Raw genomic sequence first — 19,299 nt, forward strand, 5'->3', positions numbered from 1 at the left:
TTAATTTTAACACACTTTTGAGCTGCGTCAGTTTTGAGCGTTTGAACTGCACCAATTTTTTTATATTTTGAAAAAACACATTTTGTATTAGTAAAAAAAATCACAAATGAGTAGCACAATTAAATAATAAATGTTAAAAATAATTATAATTTAATAAACAAATTATTCATGAAATCTAAGAGTGCATTGGCGAAACTAATTAGATTTTTTAGGGGTGTCGTGTTAGAAAAACTAGGGACTGATGAAGTATTTATGTAAATTTTTTATTTAATAATATATATTAAATATGATTTATATCTAAAAACAACAAATATATTTATTTTGAGGTGTAAAATATCCGACAATTACTTATTATTAAGTTTTATGAAACAATTTTATCACTAAAATGTAATTTTAACATTAATTTTTCCCTAAAACCATTTGTTATTAGGTTATGTTGTTTAAGTATTTACACATTAAGGATTAAATTGACAATGTTTTACATATTCAAGAATTAAATTGATTACTTATTATTTATTTTAATTAATAAACTTATAAATAACCTGAATATTTTAATGCAAAGAAATTATATGAACTTCGCATTACTCATTAACCTAGAATCTAATAAGGGAACATTCTTTTTAGTAAAAAACTGAAACATTTTTCTCCCATTTTCGGAATATTTTTGTCAGGTTGAGTGAAATGGGCTCGCACGTGGCTTTAAATGGGCTTGCTGAGGATTCGTTTTTCCATTTTCCCGCCATTTCTTCCAAACTAAGGATTTTGCAGCGCCAAACCTAACCCTCTTCTGTTCAACACCGGATTCCAGAGAGAGAACGAGTGGGTGTGAGTGTGAGAGAGAGAAATGAATGCTTCAATGAGGAAAAAGGTTCAAAGGAATTGTAAGATAAGAGGCTACAATCTCAAAGTCGATGCTCTCGACGAGATCCTCTCCTTCGCCTCTCGATTCGAAGGCAACGAAGAAGAAGCCATCGATCTCCTCCTCGACAAGCTCGACGAGCTCGAAAATTCACGTAATCTCTCTCTCTCTCTCTAACTTGTTTCTTCGATTTTGATTCGATTTCTAAAACGCTGAACAAATTGCAGTGAAATCCACCATAATCGACAAGGACACGGTGAACCGCGCGGTGAGCCTGCTGCTGGAAGTTGTGGGGGATGACTCCGATCCCGGCGAGGGCACCGGAACCTCTTCCGCCTTTCGCGTGATCGATGCGTTTCACGTCCCGAAGTTTAAATACGACACTATCAGAAAGCAGTTCTACGAGTAAGGTTTTTGGTTCTAGTTTTTTTCTGGTTTGTTTTACGCTTTTGAATTGAAGATTGGCGGGATGTTCATTTAACGTGAATTTTTTTAAATTCGAAAATGCATGTGCAGATTTCATAGAAGCGAAGCAGTGCTTTACTTGTTACTTAGAGGTAGAGCAATAAGTGAAATAAGAATGTTTAATAGTTTTATTGGAAACTGAAAAGTATAACAGAAAATCGCAGCAAAAAGGACTACTGAAAATTCGTCTGTGTTCATATTTTTTTTCTGACTTTTCTTTTTAATTTACCTTGCGATTCAATTGTAGTGTACCTTGTTTTAGTGGTTGTTGTTGGTTTTATTGAACTTTTATTCGATGAAAGTGAAACTTCGTGAAAAATGAAAGTTGGATATTTAATCATAAGCTGGGGAAATGACGGATGTTGATGAGTTTTGTTGTGTATTACACGGCTCATCATCTGCATCCTAATGCAGAACAAGTTGTAGTTGATTGTATATTTTAGAGGAGCTACTCCAGTCAATCAATTTATAAGAATTTTTGTGTTGGTTGTTGTCTTGCACTTGAACTTGATTAGGCCCATGCTTCTGTGTTTCTTGTGTTTGCTCCAGGCATACAGGCAGCTTGTCTATTCACGGAGAAGCATCTGGTAAAGCAGCTTTGTACAGAGATAGGTTTCTATTATTGTCCCAGAGGCTCTCTCGTGACCAGCATTTTTCCAAACCTGCTTTTGAATCTGAATTCTCCCATTTCGGGAGTTGTGAGGTACTGTAGATGTTTCAATTGGCTATGAAATCAATTCGTCTGTCAGATGTTATCCTTGGTTGAGAATTGTGCTTTCAAATGCTTACATCCAGTTTTTCTTTTTGAGGAGAATTAATATATGATTTTATGTTATGCTGCATCAGATATCTCCTATTCAATCTCTGGTTGGGCAAACTGGTAGAAGATGGGTGATGGGCGTAATATCTCAGCTGGAAGATGGTCATTACTATTTGGAAGACCTTACAGCTGCAGTTAAAATTAACTTGTCCAATGCAATATCCTTTAGCGTTTTGATAATTTCTTGTATATATTTTGTAAGAGCTACTTAATTTCACTAAGTGTTTAAACTAAATTGCATTTTTCTTCCTTGAGAGATGCTTAAATCCAAGTACTTGAAGGACTTTTGTGCAAAGTGCTAAAAGTATATTTTTCATATTTTCATGAATTTTTTTACTGATTTTGTATGCTATAACTCGTAACAGCTCAAATTTTATGTAAGCATGGATCTATAATCGTCTGTTTCTTTAACTGGCAATACAAGATAACTACAGGACTCTTTTCAGAGAACACTATAGTTGTGGTCGAAGGGGAGATGCTTCTGGAGGGTATTTTTCAGGTTCTTGTTAGCATGCCCTTTTCAACTTCATGTGATCTCTATTTTGTAAAACTAATATATCAATTATTTTTTAGATAAGAAAGCAATGATTTATATCTGTTGTCTGGAGAATTTAAACTCATCATATTTAGGAAAACAGAAATTCGCATATAAATATTAGGTAAACATCGAACAGGAAAAGTTTATAGTTTTTGTACTCTGAAGGATACTAATAGCTAAGGAATTAATTACTTTTAAGTTCCATTTTCGAATGCTTTCTTGCATTCCTAAACCTATGTACAGAGGTTTAGGAAATTGTTGCCTATTTGACTTAAATCTTGATAAAAATTGCTTAACTTCTCGGGCTTGTTAGGAGTTTATTTAATGACGACAATGTAGTAGACCCATTTGTTCTGACTTCTGATATTTCCACTCTGTTTTCTGCATAATTAGTGCATCTTTTTTTTTCTGCAGGTCTTAACATGTGGATTTCCTCCATTGGAGGATAGAAATAAGTCACTGAAAGTACTTTCAGGGCATGACTTTTTTGGTGGTGGTACTCTTACAAAAGAGGAAACTGTATCCTTATGATACCCTTCTTGTATTCACTTGATCAAGTTTATTATTTTTATGAAACCTGAAAGTTCTTATGGTATCATACTCCAATGGAATTGTATCTTTCCTATGCCTTTTTAATAGATTAGACTGGAAGAGATGGAGAAAAGAGCAGTAAATGACATGTTTGTCATACTTTCTGATGTTTGGCTAGACAAAGAAGAGGTAATTTGCAACGTGAATTTGTTTCTCTTCTTTTCTTCATTTCCTCTAGCATCTTGTTATTAATATGAAGCTTGATGTAATCTTGATGCTGTTTTTCCTAGAGAAGGCTTTGACAAAGGTAGAGACTATTCTGGATGGTTTTGAGAGTGTGGAAGTGGTTCCTTCCTTATTTGTTTTCATGGGAAACTTCTGTTCTAGGCCATGTAACCTTTCATTTCATTCTTATTCGAGCCTCAGGTGAATTCCAGTTACTATGTTTGCATTTCATTCATTAACAGTGATAACTAAAAGTCTGGAATTAGGATGTATAGCTATGATCAGATCACATTGTTTGATGTGTCATGCGTCATTATAATGAGTTTTAATAAACAACATTGTTGTTACTACCTAAAAAAGGATATTTTATTGTTATGTAAGGATATAAATAATTAGAAAACTTAATATGCAGAATGCAATTTGGTAAGCTGGGGGAAATGATTGCTGCCCATACACGGCTGAAAGAGCAGAGTCGATTTCTTTTTATTCCAGGTCCTGATGATGCAGGTATTGACATTGTTGATAGTTATTACTCTCGCTCGCTATTTTCTTCTTCATGTGTTATACATAACTTTCAGCAATTTCTTCCAGGTCCTTCTACAGTTCTTCCTAGGTGCGCTTTACCAAAATATTTAACTGAAGAGCTCCAAAAGCACATTCCCAATGCCATATTTTCAAGCAACCCTTGCAGGTTAACGTTACATTAAAATATTATTGCATGAGACATGTTCATTAATTGTGCATTTTGGGCTCTATAGTTGCTTGGGAAGCGGATTGTTTTTACAACGTGCATCTGTTTGGCTACAGGGTCAAATTTTATACCCAAGAAATTGTATTTTTCCGCCAGGATATGCTGCATAGAATGCGTCGCTCATGTTTGATGTCACCTTCTATAGAAGAAACCGATGATCATTTTCAACATGTATTTTGTCCCTTGGATGTTATCTACTTTATTTTCTTATGGTTTTTAGTTCTTGAATTTTTTTTACAGTATTAGTTTCTAAAATCTTAAAACTCACGGATTTTTGGTTTAAATTGCAGCTTGTTGCTACCATAACCCATCAAAGTCATCTCTGTCCACTACCTCTAACTGTTCAACCTATCATTTGGAATTATGACCATTCTCTTTATCTTTATCCAACTCCACACACGGTACTGCTCGTATTTGAATTTTTGTTGTGGCAAAAGATATTTAAATCATGTTAAGAATATAGAAGGCTACTTTGCAAAGTGACTGCATATTTCAATCTTTAGGTAGTGTCGGAATTGAAGGGTCGCAGATTAAATTTGCATGCAGTAACTGAATCTCTATAACTCATATTGCATTTTTTTTTCATTGTCATGGGATATTTGTTAGAATACAGCGGGTATATTCTGTATGTGTATCTCTGAGTCACTACATTTTTTAACTGGAGGGAATAGTATATTTGAACAGTTAAACTCTATTAATGTTTTGAGAGAGGAAAGCCAAAATTTACCCCCCAAAACTGGAAGTATTAACAATTTCTTACATATTCACTTTTATTCTATTTGGCATTTCACATCACACATCTGAAGACCTTGAAATAATTTGTAATAAACGCAAGAAATGGTGACTGTAATCTGACATTTTCAAACGACTGGTTTACTTGATTATATTTTGTCTCAAAGCCATAAAAGAATGTTCTTATGCTGATTATGTTTTGTCGTGATATCTTGATGCAGATAGTTTTGGGTGACAGAAGTGCGCAGAAAGCATTCAAATACACAGGAATCACTTGTTTTAATACTGGTTCCTTCTCGATTGACAGCACGTTTGTGGCATATCGCCCCTGCTCTCAGGAAGTTGAATTGTCAGCCTTGTAGTAAACTTGGCATAATTAGTGTTGTTCTCATCCTCTAATCATTAGCATCTCAGACATGCTGGCTTTGCTATTTCTTTCGTGAGATATACAACCATTAACGAAGCTGGAAATCTGGAATTGCTTCCTTTTCCTCTTGGGAAGATTGAAATCACAGCCGTAAGCTGTAATTCGATTGTATCATATAAATTACTTTGTTAACCAGGCAAAATTGCTGTACAAGTAGGTATCTGCTTAATCTAGATCTAGTTGAACCTGTGTATTTTTAATGTAGATAGATATTACTTAGTGCATACTACAAAAGATGTGTTTTATTTAGAGACTTAGCTACAATATGTAATTGTTGAATTATCAACCAATTATTTCATGATTTATTCACGGGCATAGCTTGATAACAGACTCATCACTTCCCATTATCGTCATAAGTATGAAATAAGGATTTTCAAGCTTTCTAGCCTGCATGATATGTTCTGATTAGTAGTTTGTAAGTTTTGAACATTAATTATTTTTGCGATGAATTTTTACGTTAGCCTAGTTTTTTAGTACGTCGATGGCGATGCTACCAGCTTGCATGTACTTTCCTTTGAAGGCCACGTGGTTTCACATGTGTTGGGTATTACAAGGTGAGTATTCTTTTCTCAAATTGATTTATTCATTGGAATCCTTAACAATTTGGACATGGTTAAGTAATTGTATGTTCACTTGCATAATGTATATTTTGTTTGTCGTATATATTTAAAAGGGCCATTTTGCCAGAATGGTTGAATTAAGTAATTTGTCATTGTCATGTGGTCTGGGTTATCTTAGTGAAATGGATTTTTGCTTAATAATGGATACGACCATGACATGCTCATTAATTTCCATCAATATTGTCACTACGAAAAGATAATTATCAAGCTTTCGGGGTTGTTTTGATTAGTAGTTTCAAAGCTATGCTCGTTAATAATTTCCGCGAGTTTGCTTGCTATGCTACCCTAATTTTTTCATTCATATCTCTGACGAGTTAAATAACTTAATATCTTATTTTTATTACATTAAATCAAGAAAACATTAAATGTATTTTGTTTCTTAAAATTAAATTTATTTCTCTTCTTTATTAGATTCGCATCATAAGGATCAGAACACATTACTTCAAGGATGAATTGTTTTTACGAAAAGTTATCCTCCATTTGGAAAACGAAAAAGAAAATTAATCCCCAGAACATGGTTTTCAAAATAGCCTGCATTGAAGTTTTCTTCACAAGATTTAAAAAATTATTTGAGTAACCAATACTACAAAATTATCTGTTATTATTTATTTTCTTTCCGAGGGCTGATTTTTATCACAGTAATTAATAATTTAAGACAAATGAAATAATAAACTTAATGTTTCATACATAATTTAGCACAACACCTTATTGATATGATTTTTTGGGTGTTAAAACATCCCTTAAATGGAGTATTATTTTCTGGAACAAACCATTCCGCCATGTTTATATTTGCATTTGAATCATATCAATGTATTCCTGAACAAAATTAATCCTCTCCAGATACTGTCCTGCTTCATTGATTGATTAGTTTAACAGTAATTAGAGATTGTGACTGAAGGAAGAGATTTTGCAGGACAGAAATTCCTGGTAGAGATGGAGTAGAGGATACATGATATACAATCTAATGGTAAGTACTACTGCTCATTATAGTGATAAATTTATTTCTCTAGCTTGTAGCCCTTTTGTTGCCGTAAGTGACACGTATAAGATTGCAAATGTTGAAGCAAGACAGTCAAAAGCCGATACCTAAAAAACAGAATCCTTGTTAAATGGTGGCTAAGCTAAATTTTACACATTTGAACATGCTGACCAGAGAATCTCATAGTCATTGCCAGTGGTAAAATCAGTAGGCTTGCAAAAAGTCCCATGAATAACATGCAACAATCTAGTCCAGACCATGAAAAACCTAATATTGATCACTATCTAACCCCAATCCTGACTTTCGTTTTCAGATGCTCCACACAAGCACAGCTGCATATAATGAAAGGAGATGTTATAGCCACAAGCTGAAAGCAAACACTTTACACCTCAGCAATGTGAAACATGGATCAAAACTGTTCCAGAGAAAAATGGTTCAAACTTCCTGGATTACTTGGAATACATGGTGACAGAATATCCCTAAGCTCACTGAATTGACCAGTCTTCATTTCACAAATGGCACCCCTGACGCCACCCTTTGGGCATATTGCTCATACTGTGTTCCAAAAAACTGTCTCAGAAAGAATTCTTCGTAAGGTATTCGCTTAGCAAAAAAACGCCAGACAACAGCTGCAAATGCAATAAGTGATATGGGATTGCAAAGCATTATTTGAGTGCCAACAGACCAAACAAGGAACCCACAGTACCCTGGATGACGAATATAGCTATATATACCATTGGTAATCAGCTTGTGATTATCGTCGTGGTATATCTTTATAAGATGTGTAAAGGCTGTCCCAGCTGTTATAATTCCCAGCTTCCTTACAATTTCCCCAATCACAACCAGTGCCAGACCCAAATCACTGATCACCCAATGTTCCTTAATCTCAGGTACGAAAATAATCTCAATGATATATTCCAGCAACGAAAACAGCATCGCCACAATGTAGTGCTTGCTAATCAAAAGAGACTTTAGAGTTATATTTGATCTCCCATGAATGACAGCTGCTAGAAAATATTCAGAAATGTGAAAAAAGGCAACTGCAAAGAACATTTGAGATAACTGTCTGGAAGCTGTGTAGCTAAGGATTTCTGTCATTTTTTTTCAAACAGAGTCAATAAGTATAGCTTGTTTGCAGTCTGGTTAGTTTAAATGTAATTTGATATGCCACAAAAAGACTTGGCTGATGAGGAACGAGTCAGACCTGAAAAAGGCACTTTGTAATGTAAAATTAGTATTGGAAATTCAATTCCTTCACCAAGAAAATGCTTCAAGAAGGACATCTGTAAAAAATTAGACAAGGATGGATCAAAACAATAGAGTTAATTCTCAAACAAAAAATTCTGGGTTTGTTTCAATTAAGATGGGGTCTTTCAGGATAAACTTCAGCAAAAGCACTTGCATGAAAATAAAAATAAAAATGCGTATGTTAAAAATCAACTTCGGGAGAAGCTACTATGAGAGAATATTTACAATACCCATTTTATTGTTAAAGAAACTTACTTCAATTTTTCTTCTCCTACAAGTGTTTTTGGAGAAGTTTATGCAAAAATAAAGATAATGTCATGTGTTTGGAGGGCATTACCACAATTATCAACAGATTCACGAATTAGATGAATTGAAACAGAGGGAACCAAACCTTAATCCACAAGATTCTAAACAGATCAAACAACACAGGATACTATAAAAAAAAAAATCGATTTTTCAACATATGTCATGTCATAAACTCATAATAGCTCATCACAACCACCAATAAAAGAAAAGGGCTCTCTATAAAGTGCCCAATCAACTTAGAACTTCGTCAAATATTCATGATAAGCTAAATAAATTACCTTTCAAATTTCAGCAGCATTAATTTCTACTTTTACCTCATTCTTTCAGTAATTAAAACATCGTTGCCTAGAAATTAACGAGGGTTATCTAAAACAGCTTTAAAAACTAAAATTACCCACAAATTTACATAATAAACATGATGATACATCCATGAATTAACCAAAAAATGCACATGCCAATTATAAACACGATAACAGCACTTCCACAATAGGCGAATCAATAAAATGTAATAATATATTTTATAGTCACTGTATAACGAATACCCTAGACCCTTCCCAGTTCCCAGAATTATAGTTGATTGAAATACATAAAAATGAAACAAAAAAGAGAGAAAGAAAGAAAATGGTACCATTCTAAGAACCTAAAAAACAAAAGAAGAAAGAAATGAAATTGAAGAGGTATCCCGTATATAAATCGAAGCTTCGAGATTCGTACCGTGTCGGAATTGTTGGAATCGCAGCTTTGTTGAAAGATGATTGACCTTGGCGAGTGGGGGAGAATTGGAGCCAAAAAACTGTTGAAAACCCTAATTCAGGAACAAGAAGATGACTTACACAAGCTTAATGGTCACACCATTTATTTAGAAATAGTTTTCTTTTTTTGCACTTTCTTATCGATGTTTTTTCCTAATATAACTCTTGAAATCTCTTTGTCACATCTTACATGTGTAAGAGTAATATTTCCAAAAATATATATTTTTTAATATATATATATATATATATATATATATTAAAATATTTAGTAGCATACTAAATATAATTTATTAAAATTGAGAAAAATAGTTAAATATATTTTTAAATAAGCATATGTTGTCTTAAAACATATTTAAATAATTGAAAGTATATTTTATTAGATGAATAGGAAGGTTTGCAAAATCAATGAGTCAAATTCTTTGTAGTGTCTTAAAATTATTTCTAAGACTTTTTACATTTTTCAAATGACTCTATGTTCATCAAGAAAAAAAATCTTAAAGCATTGATACCAAACAAAATATAGTCATGGTGATTTTGATAAATAAAAGGCTGAAAATCATATTATGTTTTAGGATTTTTTCTATATTTTTATTATTAATAAATAAAATAAATAAATTGAATTATTAAAGAGATATTTCAAACTCATATACAAAATAACTTAAACTAATGTTAAAATTAATATTTCTAAACGGCCATGCTTTAGGATTTTTATACTAAGACATTTAATGTTCTTTTAATTTGTGTCCTACACCTTTATATTGATATTCCAAGTGTTTCTTACTATACATTGTAATTTTGATGACACCTTCATAATTATAAAATAATTATAGTGTTTCTATTTATTTTTTCCATATTATTTTTTAGATTAAATCTTTTGAAAGTCGTTGAATAACCTTTTAAATGTTATAATTAAAAAAAAGAAAATTTGTGTTTTGAATAATATAATAATTTATAAAGTTGATTATTAGATATTTAACTATTTAAAAAATTTACACTCCTACCATAAATTTTAAAACATAATTTATTTTATTTTAAATTAGATAATTCAAAATAAATATTTTTTAAATGATTGGTTAATCATGAATAGTAATTTCGGATTAGATTTATGGTATTTGTTTGGTAATATAAAAATGATATAATTTAATTTGTTTTATATTCTTTAACTATATATAAAATTATAATTTTTTTGGCACATGCATTTTACCTAAAAATAATGAGCTTAACACTTCCGAGAAACAAAAATATAGAAAATAATAAAAAAACAAAAACACTATAATTTTCTTCTAAATATTGGTATGTCACCAGAAAGTGTGGAGTGGGGATGAAATGGTCTTATATTCCCGGTTGTTACTCATTTCATTATAATCCTTTAGTCAAGAGAGCTTTTCCAATACTTCTTTTGGGCCTCCATGTTTAGTTTTTGGGCTTGCTATCATGGTCAACTGACAATTTCTTCCACCACCATATCAATTTTAACATGCACCTATCATTTTTTTAAAATTTCAAAATTATTCTAGATTTGAAAAATTCAGAATAATAAATATAATTTAAAACTAAAAAAAATACATTCTGGAAAAAAAAATCCAGAATTGAAAATATATTTCACATCAATTTTTTTTTAAATTCAAAAATGTGTTTTAGAAATTCAAATCCAAAATATTTTTGGATAAAAAGTTTTAGAAATAATTTTTATCTACATTCTCCTTTTATTTAAGATTATTTCGTCATTTTATAAAGGTACTTTTATTATTTTCAATAGCTTGGGTGAATGTTAGAATTGATATGGTGCTGGGAGAATTTGATGTATCATTCCAATGACATTAACCATTAGAGGATTTATGTTCTCTAAATTGCCACAACACACATGAAGCTAGAATATTTGTTATCTATTGTGAATAAATAACAGTCTCAACCATGACTCTTTGTCCTAATTCACTTCTGTTACATAACTTATCCCTGGTTGAGTTTAGTTCTTCCAATTTGTATGGTCTAAAAGTTGTTAGTTAGAGATTATATAATAATATCTAATCAGATCATGTTATCGTTTGAAGATTTTAAAGCAAAAAGTGAATTGGATGCAACAGATGAGGTCTAAAGTTTGACAGCACTTAGGATTAAACTGCACTATCAGTTTGTAGTCAAAGATAATGTGATGAATATATGCTTTGTTTCAGTGTATGCATCATAGGAATTAGAGAGAAGTCTCACAAAAAAGTATATTTTCAATATATTGCGTGAGCACTTTTGTATTTAGTATAATTGAACTTTGACTGCTGTATGATATCAGAACAAAAAATCCTTCATCTGCGTTCTGGGGTTCAATAATTTCTTCCTTTGTGCTGTCCAACATGACATAGAATTCAATTTCAAGTTCCTAACATGTGGAAAATAATGTTTGGTGAACAAGTGCGTGGAGCAAACTCAGTGACTGTAACACTGTATCTGATGTTAACTTAACATCATCATGATTATCCAAGTGGGGTTGTTACAAAGAAATTGAGCTTTCTGTGACTGGAATTTGTATGTATATATTTAGACCTATTATTTCATCACTCAACACTTAAGCCTAAAGATATGGTCATAATGGAGTTTTATGTTCTATATGCTATTCATAAATTTCACTACTTTCTGTTAACTTCACATCTTACACAACAGTGGGAGTTCCTTAAAATAAGGGAACAGTTCTTTCTCACATTTGGGTTGTTGCTACATGTCACTCTTTGGTGCATAATTGGCCCTATCATTAATGTTATTATTGTCACTTTTTTTTTCTTGAATATTATAACTAGTTACTAGAAGGTGGATGTCAATATTGTAATCTCAAGTCTATTACTATTTTGTCTTTAAAAGATATTATTACAATGTACGAGACCGAATATCTCCTAACGAGTATCTTCTTTTTTATAGTCTTTTTCCGTTGTCCGCTCACTAGATCCGAGATATGAGATACCTGTAAAGACACTTCAACGCTTAAGTCAGTTGAGGGTGATAATATGTTTATGGGAGTTCAAAACTAAAAAAATCATTACCTTTTGCCATGGAATCTACCTTGATTTATACTTTTCTATTGTGCTTTGTGTTCTATGAGGATTAGTGCAGACCCAATAATTTTTTAACCGTGTTTTATTATCTTTAATCTGTTTTTGACTCTAATTATTTTTCTTGGACAATAACTGAATAATCGGATAGTCAAATGCATATCGGATGATCGGCTTTTGATATGACAGATATTTTGTTATATTAAAAGAAAAATATGTATTTAAAGTGTTATCCCAACTTATAAATAGAGTAAGAATATTAGACCTACATAACACAAACATTATCATTGACGTAATTTGAGGCCAAAATTAGATGCGTATATTTATATATTTAGTGATTAGAATTATAAAGGTGTTATATTCCCGTCAAGGTCAATGTATAGACCTATATAATGTAAACCTGTCCTACAAGAACACTGATATCTCTGTCCTATACCTAATACCCATTACCTTATAAGTAAGTTGCACTCAATATAGTGCATTCAATCTCCATTTCACTCACAAGCTTTTTTTCTTTACTGTTAGTTAATTAAATCTAAATCAATCAAAATAACTATGAAAGAGACAACCATATGATATTTCTAAGTTAAAAATGGAATTAGAGATGTAGAAAGTAGGAAAATTGAGGTCCAACAAGATATTTAGGTCAAGATGAGTGGGTGCACCATTCTTGGGTCATGATAAAAGGGAAAATTCCATAGAACATTTAGAAAGTTGGTTTTCAGTTTTCAGCTATTAAAACCGTTTGTTGAGGGATATAACTTCCTAAAACAGAAACTCTTTCTTCCACATTTAGGTGACTGCATCAGATCAGAACATCTGAACCAAGCAGGAAAAATGAAACTTAGTTTTAGTTCAACAAAATGTGTTCTTTTCCCTTGATCTTTTCTGTTTTCATTAATATTTACAGAAGGGCAATTTTATGTGTTTTGTGATTCAAACTAGTTATATTTTCTTCTAATATATGCAATAAAATTTAAACAATAATCTCAAATTTAAACAAGTTACACTGAATATTAAAAGAATGAGTTTCATGAGTCATTTGAATGAAGATTGTGAAGATGTCTGCAATGGTTAAGAAAATTGATTGAATGAAAATTTCTTAGGGGACAAGGAAGTTGTGTTGTGTATTGGTAGGTCATGTGAATGTAAGGTTGATCCAATTGAAGTGGTGAAAATTATTCTCTCCTAAAAAGCAAAGAATGAGTGTAGGGTTGTGAGTTGATGAACTGGCATGGATCTTTGAGAGGAAGCTTCACCATTTAAGCATCACAATCTACATTGACCTGATTTGGAGGATTTGTTAATTAATTGGTTGGAATGAAAGAAGGAGGAAAGTTAATTTGGTATCCATTTGGTTGTTATGTTTGTTGATGAGTTATGTTCCTTGTTAGGAGAGACTAATGACAGAAGAAACTCCTATAATGGTATTACTCAAATAAGCATGCAAGTACATCAGAATTGAAGTTCTGGTACTACCAAAACCAATTCCATTCCATGTAGCAGCAAAGTTGCCACAGTTTATAAGGAAATAAAGTAGGTAAAACAGGTGAACAGTCAATGATCTACTTTGTTCATCAAAGTTGAGACTTCCATGTACTCTATATTGCTGCCAAGTCTTATCTATATATCCATATCTATATCATTCATTGGTGCCTAGAACTCTTATGTACTTAATTAATAATAGTTGTTGATTGAGTTGTAAGGCTGGTCTTTAAATTTTAAGTCTTTTTTGACTAGTTGTGATAAAGTAGACCGTCGAGATTATCTTGAAATGTATGCCTTTTTTGTTTTATAAAAAGGTTGGATATTTTAAAGTAAGTCATATTATTGATAAAAAAAATATCTATATCTATATATATATATGCATATAATTGAAAATAATCTCCAACATGGTAACAATATCAAATCACAATACTATAACTTGATCAAATGTAAAAGATATGAGGTACTAATAATTGAGATGAATTATGCAGATTTTATGAAGAGAATGTTATATGGAAGGAAGAGTTTATTGAGATGGTGCATTGGTGGAGAGAGGGTTTTGTTGAGATTTGAAGAAAACGGCTGAGTTAGCTAGAAAAGATGAGAGAGATGGTGGGTGAAAGATTTAGGTCACTTTTTAAAGAAGCAATAATTGAGGAAGAAGAGGGAAAGTTAGGCCAACAGTCAATCCTCTCATTAAATATAACGGAATGTTTACCTTCACTTTAAGTCTTTTGTTCTGCCCTAAACCACATCTTATATTTTATTATTATTATTATTAATTATTATTATTATTATTATTATATAACTCCGTTTGTATTTATAATATTTTTTCATTAAAAAAATTAACTTTAAATACCAAAATAATTAGTTATTATTTAATTAAATTAAAAATTATTTTATAAATTAAGTATTTAAAGTAGTTTATATTATTAATAAAAATTTATAAAATGGTTTCTAAATTTCTATCTAATCATTAACTATCACGGTTTTAGTTACTTGCTACTTTATTACTTTCTTAAAAATTAATTTAAAATCTAAAATATTAGTCATTAAAACTTAAATTGCTAATTTAAATATAAATTTAGAAATTATTTTATAAATTTTTATTAACAATAGAAATCACTTTATATATGAATAATTTGTAGTCTCTAAATTAATACCTAATTTATTTAATATAATAATTAATTATTTTTTTCTCTAGATTTAGTTACTATTTAATGATTTTTTTATAGTATTCATATATATTGTATTTTGTTAGGTACGGTAAATTTCATTTCAATTTTATTATATAGTTGCTTTAAAAGGCATACACAAAATTATTTTTATCTTATGAGAGAATGAAAAATATGTTAATTCTGTGTAAAAGTTATTGCATTGTCTACTTGTTAGAAATTTATTATTGGATACAATTTACTTAAGAAATTTACACTAGAAATAAAAACATCATTACTAAATATATTAGTGACGCTAATGATGATAATTACAATAAAAAAATGTTGAAGTATCAAGTGTCTTTTAAAATAAAAACTAAATTTATTTCTCTTGATTTTCAAAATAAAAAGTAATTCAAAAATTGCATTTAAAATTTATAAAAAAAAAAACCTAAAAATCCACATATGAATTAATGAGAGAATTTAAAAAATACATATAAGGTAATTAATATGATGATTTTATATTTTTTTTAAAGAAATAATTTGGGTAGAACAATAAGATAAAACTATATTACGTACACAAAATATCATCTCCATGTATTTTTCTCTAATGATAAAATAATTTATTTTTTCTTATTTACCATTACCATTTATTATTATGAGCATCATCATCATATAAATACCTTCAAATAATTCTGATCGAATAAAGATTTAGAAATCAAAAAATTGATTATAATTTTTCAATTTTTTAAAACTTACTAGTAAAAATAATATATATTGTGATTGATTACAAAATGCTTAAGGATTAAACGTATATTTGTGATTCAATTTTGATGACTGATTAACAGTATGGATGCATGCACAGGGTTTTCCTTTGAGTCAATTAAGTCTTGTTGTGAGAAAGAATTGTAATTAAAAAGCAATTTAAATAAAATATTAAGAGTTGTTGGAACCTGTTAATCAAGAAAAGTGAGTTATTATGAAACACTAATTTAGTCAATTAACACATTCTCATCTCTTACGTATCATCAATCACTTCCTAACCGAATTCGAATACCTAATTATCAAATATAATATTTTTTAATTTTCTCTAAACTATATATAAACATCATTTTCCATGGTGAGTTACACCATATATTGGTCACATATCAATGTACAGTGTGTTACATGTGTAAAACAAATTTCATGAATAACTTTTGTAACATAAGTTTCTATTATAGGTTTTCTTAAATAAAGTTTTTTGTTTGTTTTCAAGGAAATATTCAAATATTTCACTTTTTTATATATGTGCAACAATGGAGAGGAATATGAATAAATAATATAGATTTGTAGATAGTGAAAGGAATAATGAGAAACATATCCTCATTTAAATGAAAAATAAAATTTTAGTAGGAATAATCATTTTTTTTCTTCATCTTTTTTTCATGGATAGAAAATTTCACTTTTTCATGTTTTTATCTATCATTAAAAAAAATTATTAAATAGTGACCAAATTTAGAGACAAAAAATAATAAGTCACTATATTGACTAAATTAGATATTGATTTAGAGATTAAAAAATTATTTATATCTAAAGTGATTTCTATAATTAATAAAAAAATTAAAATGATGTTTAAATTAGTATCTAAATTAGCTACCTAAGTTTTTAGCTACTAATATTTTAGATTTTAAATTAGTCTCTAAAACACTAATAGAGACTAATTTAGAATATAAAGTAGTAAGTAACTAAAACTTTTGTAGTTAATAGTTAGATATCAAACTATTTTATAATTTTTTATTAATAATATAAACTAATTTAGATACCAATAATTTTTTTAGTTTATAAAATGGTGTATAATTTAGTCAAATAATTTTTTTTTATCAGTAATAATAAATAAATAAATATAACCACTCCAGAGAAAAAAGTCACCACCTAACAAAAAACAACAAAAAACCAGTCAAAGCCTCAAAAGGAAATAACAAGTCAAGAGACTAACAAACTAAAAACCTCCTTAAGAACATCCAACCCAAACTCACAACCAATCATCACTCAACCCATGCATGACAACCAACAAAAAAAAACAAGAATCAAACAACTAAAATCAAATTGAGACAAGACATTGGGGTCAAACACTAATCGGAAAATGAAAAATGAGCAGCGGAAACTTTAGAAGTAACCAAGACCAAACTTTCAGTTGGGTCATAGAAAAGATTTCAAAATGATCTACCACTCCACCGTTGAAAATAACCTTATTCCTATTATTCCAGATCTCCGTTACCACAACAGTCCATGCTTTCTAAAATTGAGTTGACGGTTACTATTTAACTACTTATTCTGATTTCTAAAATTAAATTTTATTTAATGATTTTTTTAGTATATATTTAATCTAGTAATAATATATAATTTATTTTATCAGCAAAGCAAAAGAAAGAATAAATAAATATTTGCAGCTGAATACAAAATTTTAAACAGGCTTCAAATTGTCAATTATTTACCATTAGAAAACATTTTCTGTGACGTGACGACATGTAGCAGAAGCATACAAGTCGCAATGAAATTTGAAAAAAGTGGCATGAAATGATTTATAAAAGGGAGAAGATAAATGAAATATTAAAAATATTTGACAATTAGATATTATAAATGCTACTTGCAATCAATTTAGTTAAACTATATTATTATCACATATACATCACTTTCACTTTGCAATTGCCTACTTAAACACTTCACCTATATTATTTTATGTTCTAATTTCAAGTTTATTTGCTTGCATTGCATAATGCTAATTATTTACAAATATTTATTTATGTATATGAGACATCATTTTGCTAGCTTAATATATAAGTTATAAAACTATATTTCATAAATAATTATATTAATTTGAGAGAGATAATATTAATAAAATTTCAAGTTGTTGTACACCAGAAAAATAAGATTTCATTGTCTTAACAAAATGTGTTAATCATGTTATTCCTTTTAAATATTTTTATGTGAGACCAATGTGACATATACATGACGATTAAGAGGATATATAGTTACATAATTTCTCTGTGTAACTATAGTATTTTAAGTCTCATGTATGAAAGTTGTATATTTTATTAATAGATTTGAGAAAACTAAAAAAAAATCAATTTAAAAGATTGTGCAAATAAAAAGCATTGAAAAAATTAAGATGCTAGGGCTAGTGTTTTTAAACATAAAATTATTTGAGATCTCGAAAAGTTATCAGAATTTACAATTTTTTCTAAGAGTTATCCATCATAAAAAAGAAAAAAAAATATATCTATATTCCATAATTTTTCTCACTTATTTTGTATTTAAAACATCATGAATTCTCCTCATATACCTTTTTTTTTTACACAGATCATTTTTTAATTTACCATCATTAATATCTTATTTTATTATTTTATTTTTAAAATTTTAAAATTATAAGAATGGTAATTTCGTCATTTTGCATAAATCACATAAAATAAAATTATTTTAAACAGTTTTTTATATACAAACTGTCAACATTCATTTTTGGACAATTCTTACTCTTCTCTTAACTCCTTAAGACACAACCTATCTTTATGGAATATATTTTTTAGAAATAAAAAGAAGACAACAAAATAATGGAAGAGCTCTCTTCCTTATTTTTGTTTCATTTGCTTTTTAAAAAAAAAAATATTTCAGTGTATTATACTCATGATGTGGTATATACACATAATATATTTATTAGAATTAAAAAATAAATATACAAGTGTAACAGCATGTGTTTTCTATAAAATAAAAGAAAAAATTATTAAAGTTGAGAAATATCTTGATTATTGGATTGAGTATAATTATAAATAAATATTCAAAAATTAGATAGATTCAAAAAAATATAATTTATAAATGAACAACAATTTAGGAGATTTTTTATAAATAAATATATTTAACCTAATCAATTTTTTAACATAATTTATTATTTTCAAAAACATATATAACATAATAGTCAAAGCTTTTGTCGCATAATTAACACAGCCTTGACAACATAGAATATTTTCTTTTTTTTTTCTGTTTTTAGTTTACTTTTATTTTTTTATAAAACTAAACACATTTAATTTTATTTTTATTTTTTTCTTTCAAACATACAATTATGGCCAATTCAAAAGTGGATAATTAAGTCCATGAAACGTAATTTTTCTAATATTACTTTTTTAAAATAATCATAATATTCAGTGATAAATAAGAGTATTTAATAAAAACAGACCTCACACTATTATTAAGCAAATTGGTTATCATCTTCAATTTATACTTCAAAGAAAGCATTTATTATGAACAAAATAACACGCACAAATGTTTTTTTTTTTTTTCTGTTTTACGTCATCACGAGGTTACGATCACGAAATGTCACCTTTTAAGTTTGATTTTA

At 29.3% G+C, this 19,299-nt stretch overlaps 2 protein-coding genes across 5 annotated transcripts; one reads left to right on the top strand and one right to left on the bottom strand.

Moving 5' to 3' along the window:
* Positions 1–728: 728 nt before the first annotated feature.
* On the top strand, positions 729–5,657 carry DPB2 (DNA polymerase epsilon subunit B2). 2 transcript variants are annotated; one of them, XM_068647050.2, is made up of 13 exons: positions 729–1,013; positions 1,087–1,264; positions 1,874–2,027; positions 2,171–2,302; positions 2,566–2,643; positions 3,097–3,201; positions 3,322–3,402; positions 3,509–3,639; positions 3,851–3,945; positions 4,030–4,129; positions 4,246–4,360; positions 4,480–4,590; positions 5,143–5,657. In XM_068647050.2, exons 1-13 carry the CDS (start codon positions 845–847, stop codon positions 5,281–5,283), a joined length of 1,590 nt encoding a protein of 529 aa, XP_068503151.1. In that variant the 5' UTR covers positions 729–844; the 3' UTR covers positions 5,284–5,657. The 2 variants fall into 2 exon arrangements, 1 of the variants encoding a protein (XP_068503151.1); XR_016520277.1 differs by having other exon boundaries at positions 749–1,013; positions 3,504–3,639.
* A 1,394-nt stretch (positions 5,658–7,051) lies between these two features.
* On the bottom strand, positions 7,052–9,384 carry LOC137837886 (protein-S-isoprenylcysteine O-methyltransferase A). 3 transcript variants are annotated; one of them, XM_068647052.2, is made up of 2 exons: positions 9,216–9,384; positions 7,052–8,151 (listed from the first exon to the last, which is right to left on the bottom strand). In XM_068647052.2, exon 2 carries the CDS (start codon positions 8,043–8,045, stop codon positions 7,452–7,454), a length of 594 nt encoding a protein of 197 aa, XP_068503153.1. In that variant the 5' UTR covers positions 8,046–8,151; positions 9,216–9,384; the 3' UTR covers positions 7,052–7,451. The 3 variants fall into 3 exon arrangements, with proteins under 3 accessions (XP_068503153.1, XP_090157037.1, XP_090157038.1); XM_090300911.1 differs by having other exon boundaries at positions 7,052–8,230; XM_090300912.1 differs by lacking the exon at positions 9,216–9,384 and adding an exon at positions 8,152–8,230 and having other exon boundaries at positions 7,052–8,038.
* Between the last annotated feature and the right edge of the window lie 9,915 nt (positions 9,385–19,299).

This window comes from Phaseolus vulgaris, chromosome 4 (genome assembly GCF_051622355.1).
Source record: "Phaseolus vulgaris cultivar YP4 chromosome 4, ASM5162235v1, whole genome shotgun sequence".
Classification (NCBI taxonomy): Eukaryota; Viridiplantae; Streptophyta; class Magnoliopsida; order Fabales; family Fabaceae; genus Phaseolus; species Phaseolus vulgaris.